At 47.4% G+C, this 5,396-nt stretch overlaps 1 protein-coding gene across 1 annotated transcript; it reads left to right on the top strand.

Moving 5' to 3' along the window:
• The first annotated feature begins 1,072 nt into the window (after window positions 1–1,072).
• On the top strand, window positions 1,073–5,396 carry LOC112903443 (probable receptor-like serine/threonine-protein kinase At5g57670). The gene is made up of 11 exons (XM_025972716.1): window positions 1,073–1,513; window positions 1,784–1,875; window positions 2,327–2,448; window positions 2,551–2,690; window positions 2,786–3,346; window positions 3,453–3,701; window positions 3,786–3,952; window positions 4,055–4,134; window positions 4,230–4,377; window positions 4,496–4,645; window positions 4,730–5,396. The coding sequence occupies exons 1-11, from the start codon at window positions 1,261–1,263 to the stop codon at window positions 4,991–4,993; spliced, it is 2,226 nt and encodes a 741-aa protein (XP_025828501.1). The 5' UTR covers window positions 1,073–1,260; the 3' UTR covers window positions 4,994–5,396.

Genomic DNA, 5,396 nt, shown 5'->3' with positions numbered 1-5,396 from the left:
TTTACCATCTAATATATTTTTTTCGAAAATCTTGCGGGAGCTCCGCTTTGTCATCTATGGTAGAGAAGAGCAGGGTTCAAAGTTCATACAAAGGTCGATATTACATAAATAAAGATCAACTCAAACTCAAGAAGTACTAAACTAAACATTAAAACAAGATAACTCAGGCTTCCCGCAGGCAGCAGTCCTGCACTGCACCTCCGCTTTGATCTCGTGCAAAACCTCTGATTTTACCTTCTAATAAAGTTTCTATTTTGCTTCCATGGGTCCTTGTAAAAACCGAGCAGGTTGATATTTTTTTTGTTGCGGTGACATGTGCCATCTCATTCTATGACTGAATAAGAATTAGGAAATTTCAGTGATTATTTTCATGGTTTTTTAAAACCGGCCGTTAAGTGAATATCAGATGCAACTGGCCTAGTCATGACTTTCACTACTACACTGCGACCCCGCAAAATTAAATTAAATTTGATCTGAGGAAAATTCAACCAATTCAACTTATAGGAGGAGCTAAATGAGGCTAATTTTCTCATGGAGTGTTTTTTATACTCTCATAGAGGTTATGTGAGACAAACTCATAACTGACGATATGAACTATACTTTTTCCTTGGGCTTAGACATCTTTTACCATTAAATAAAATCTTGCTAAAATGAAGGTATATGATGGGGGTGAGAGAGACATCATCATGCCTCATCCTTATAGCCCCCTCAAGCAGTGTGGGAGTGGGATCATGCTTGGGGAGCATCTTTGCACGTGACCCCACCTCCCATCCTCTTCATGCCTGGGTAGCAGGGTTATTTACCCTGAACAGCACCAGCACTACAGACTAGAGTCCACTCAGAAAAAAAATTAAATTCCTCTTGTTTCTTTTCTTCTCAAAACAAAAATAATGAAAGAAGATAAAAAAACTGAGCATGACTGGCTCCTGAGAGAAGCAAGGCAGCCGCCGCATTGGAGAGGAGACGAGTAGAAAACGCAGGCCGCGACGGCCCCCGGTGGGGGGGGGGGGGGGGTGGCGTGGGGCAGGGGGCGGTGGAGGAGACGTTGGTTAATTATTCGTTTCACCGCTCGGCAGAGAGAGGCAGCAACGACGAGAGCGGAAACAGGCGGCCGCATAAAACGCAGCCTCCCGCGGATCCCCCCCATTTCGCAGTTGCAGCGCTCTCTCTCTCTCTCTCTCTCTCTCTCTCTCGCCAAGAACAAGCGAGCGACCTCGGGCTCGGGGGGAATCGATCGACCGGCGCCGGCGCAGGCACGCCATGAGGCTGCTCGTCCCGGACGGCGCGCGGCGCCAGCGGCTGCTGCAGTGCGAGGTGCGCGCGCCGCCGCCCCCGGCCCCCGCGCCGGCGGCCGCGGCGGCGGGGGGAGGAGGGAGGACGGTGGTGGTGGGGATCAGGCGGGACGCCGCCAGCCGGGAGCTGCTCACCTGGGCGCTCGTCAAGGTCGCCAATGCCGGGGACCGCGTCGTCGCGCTCCACGTCGCCGCGCAGCACGTCGCCGCCGCCGCCGACGGTAACGCCGCCGCCCTATCCCTAATCCGCGAGAGCTCGCCTTGGCCCCCTTTTCCTTCCTTCCTCCCCCTTCGGGTGGAAACCGATAATCCATGCCCGCCGAGCGTTTCTGCTCTTGGGATTGCTTGCTTGCTTGGATTGTTGGGTCCCGTTCATTCGTTGCCGCGATTGGTTCGACGAGCAAAGTTGGAAACTTTCTTTTGTTTTGTTCCCGATTCGGCTATTGTGATGTGAAATTAACCATCGGTTTTCCCCCCTCGCCCTTTTCCAGGATTGCTCATGGGGCTGGATGAGCGGAGCAGGGCCGCGGATTCGCTCTCGTCGGTGCTCGCCGTCTACGACGGCTTCTGCAACCTCAAGCAGGTCCGTCCGTCCGTCCGTCCGTCCATGCCAAAACTTACACACACACCAAAAAAAAAATCTTTACTTTCCCCCCTCCGCTGCACTTTCCGCGGGTCATGTTGCGTTCATTCGATGGCGGTCGTTCAAAGCTCTGACCTCTTCTCCTCGATTTGGCTTTCAAAGATGCCCCGTGAATGAAATTTTGGTCCACAGCCCGTCAAGTCCTGCGTTTCAAAGTCTCCACCCCGTGCCGTATCACTCGTGCTACCGCTACTTTACTGGATGCCCCTGTTTTTCTCTCTTCTTTTTTTTTTGTCCAACGCCTTCACGTTTTGGGCGCCTCAATTGTTTTTCTTTTTGGCAACCACTGATCCTATTCATCTTCCCTCGAATTCAAAATCATACTTTGGATAATTTTTTATAGGCTGCCTCAGAACTCTCATCAATTTCTTGCTCCATTTACACACATCAGATTAATTTGGAGCTCAAGGTCTGCGGAGGGTCGTCTATTCGCAAAACTCTGGTTAAAGAAGCAGCTTCCTGTGGTGCCGCACATCTCATCCTCGGTGTCGCCAAGAATTCCCGGTCCTTCGGGTACTTAGTTTGACACATTGCCTACTACATATTGCCATCTTAGTCTAAAGGTTTTTATTGTCTGATACAAGTACTGTTTTTTTGCTACCTCCAAACATATAGATCCTCCTCCACATCAGTTGCCAAGTACTGCTCAAAGAGAGTTCCACCGGGCTGCTCGGTTCTTGCAGTGAACAATGGCAAAGTTGTTTACCATAAAGATGCGGGCCATGAGATGCAGCCTGAATTATACCAAAGCACAAGTATGTCCGCTGAATAATTTCATTTGCATTTGTTCATTTTGTGGTTCTGGAGCTGCTATGAATTCAGTATGCTCAAGTGTGGAATTGAAATGCAGTACCTGAGACACCGAGGAGGAGCTACCGGAAGCTCTTGTCGTCCATGATAGGGGAGAAACTTTGGGATGAACATGGAAAGGACAATGGGTCCATTTCTCGTGCTGTCACCATGCCAATGAGGTCTCCCGCACGGCCAAAAGAAGTTTCACTAGCATTGGTCCCGGTGAAGGGTTGCCGACGCGAATCACCAGAAGTAGCAATTGGCTGGCCTCTCCTGAGGAAGAAGTTCTTGCCAGACCGGAAAGCTTCCCTGCCTGACAAGTCAAAGATGTCCGTGGTGCAGTGGGCGATGCGGCTGCCGAGTAGGTGTTCAGCAGTTTCACCAGTCCATTCGGAATACAACAGAACCATAAGACCAGACTCCACGAGTACCAGTCGTATTCTCCGTGACCAGGTGGTTGTCCCCTTGAGGAACAATTCAGGGAAGTCTTCTGTAGTAATCGAAGAATTGGAGAAGGAAACACCAGAGGAACTGATCTTGCTCAAAGAGAAATTCTCATCCATTTATTCTTCCTTCAGTTACAGAGAGCTGGCAAAGATCACCTCTAATTTCTCAACAGGTACACACGTCTGATTGATCTCTGTTATAATGCCTATTTTATCTCTGTTACTTCAAACTTTTGCAGGCATGTGGTGTTAACCGATCGAGTTGGTTGTTCTGTGCAGAGTGTGTAATTGGAGAAGGTGGCACTAGTCATGTTTACAGAGGCTGTTTGGCAAATGGCAGGGAGCTAGCAGTGAAGATCCTGAAGTATTCTGATGAGGTACTCAAGGAGTTCGTATCAGAGATTGAGATTGTTAGTTCTCTCAGCCACAAGAATGTGATATCCCTGATCGGTTTCTGCTTCGAGAATGATGACCTTCTGTTAGTGTACGAGTACTTGCAAAGAGGCAGCCTGGAAGAGATACTGCATGGTGTGTTTAACTGCTTCACTGCCTGATAGCATTCTGCCTGTGTTGTTGCCATGTAAAAATAATCCTAACGTTACTATTGTGCAGGTGAAAAAGGATGCAAGAATATATTTGGTTGGACTGAGAGGTTCAGTGTGGCTGTGGGAGTTGCACATGCTCTGGATTATCTCCACGGTAATGAGAACAGTCATCCAGTGATCCACAGAGATGTCAAGTCATCAAACATCCTCATCTCGGACTGCTTTGAGCCAAAGGTAATATTTTTCTGTCAGATATCAGTATAATACGGAGTAGATCAGTCAGTGCGCACTTTGAAAATTAAGTGAACTCAAACTTTCAATGTGTGTGTGATGCAGTTATCGGACTTCGGTCTCGCAGTCTGGGCTGCTGATGTGACATCTCAGATGACATGCAATGATGTTGCAGGAACTTTCGGGTTTGTCATCTAAGCATTTTTTTTTGTTTTGACATCTCTTGCTGCATTGCAACAATTGTTTTACACTTTTACTGACATTAGAGATATTTTGGCAGATACTTGGCTCCCGAATACTTCATGCATGGCAAAGTGAACAACAAAATTGATGTGTATGCTTTTGGTGTTGTCCTTCTTGAGCTCATCTCGGGCAGGAAACCACTTTGCACTGGTTGTCCGAAAGGGCAGGAGAGCCTGGTGATGTGGGTAAGTTCCATTTATTTCTGCCAACTGCTATTGTTTCAATTTCATGTTTGGATTATGTAGAAGAAATGGTTCTTCTCTTTGGCTTAAACAGATAATTAATTGCTGTTTGTTTCTTCAGTCAAATTCTATCATACAAGGAGGAAAGCTCGCACAACTTGTAGATCCCAACTTACCTACTGAAGGCCACACCGATGAAGTTGAGAGGATGACCCTTGCTGCTTCCCTCTGCATCAGACAAGCACCTCAGAACCGTCCTCAAATTGATGTTGTAAGTTTTTCCCCCTCTTGATGCATGATCTGCGCGTTCATGCTGTTTATCATTTTCTTACAAGCATTTGGATGTACACATCAGGTTCTGAAGCTTCTCGAAGGCGACAGTGATGTACTCAAGTGGGCACGATCACAAGTCGGACTGTCATACGAGGTTGACGCCGATGAATGTGTGATGACACCACCAGCACAAGGGAGTAACGCCAACATCCAGTCCTACATCAACCTTGCATTCGATGTGGATGACGACTTGGCCTCTGTCACCAGCACCGACTTCATCGCAGCCAACACCTCCTTGGAAGAGTATCTGAAGGGAAGATGGAGCCGGTCCTCGAGCTTTGACTGACCGATCCATGGCAGAGTTACCCGCTTGTTAGTGTATAGATCCTCTTTTTATTTAAGTTACATTTTGCTCCTTGGATGAGAGTCGGCACATGCAATGCCCTCCACCAGGAATTTCATTTGATCATGCATGGCTTAGTTCTTTTGTTTTTATGTGGGGGTCTTTTTTCCTCTCTGAAGGGACCCTTTTTTTACTGTCAGAACTTTGAAGAGTGAAGAGACTTGTCATACCCAGGTATTCTCATCCAAAGGGATGAGAAATAAAGTAGGAGGCATATGAAATTGTGGGTTTCTTCCCACACCGAAATGTATAAACTTTGTTCTATATACGCTGCTCGTAGCTCAGGGTTAGAGGTTAAAAGCAACTATTTGTGTGCCTGCTCTGAATAAAAAAAATAATTCTGTCA

The sequence above is a fragment of the Panicum hallii genome, chromosome 8 (assembly GCF_002211085.1).
Source record: "Panicum hallii strain FIL2 chromosome 8, PHallii_v3.1, whole genome shotgun sequence".
Classification (NCBI taxonomy): Eukaryota; Viridiplantae; Streptophyta; class Magnoliopsida; order Poales; family Poaceae; genus Panicum; species Panicum hallii.
Note: the sequence above shows the minus strand (reverse complement) of the source record. Positions and strands in the feature narration are given on the sequence as shown.

Bases quoted from the DNA above. Each gene is read 5' to 3' on its own strand.
- LOC112903443 (XM_025972716.1), top strand. From the start codon at position 1,261: ATGAGGCTGCTCGTCCCGGACGGCGCGCGGCGCCAGCGGCTGCTGCAG. The intron at 1,514-1,783 runs GTAACGCCGCCG...GCCCTTTTCCAG, and splicing joins CGTCGCCGCCGCCGCCGACG to GATTGCTCATGGGGCTGGAT. The intron at 3,953-4,054 runs GTAATATTTTTC...TGTGTGATGCAG, and splicing joins CGGACTGCTTTGAGCCAAAG to TTATCGGACTTCGGTCTCGC.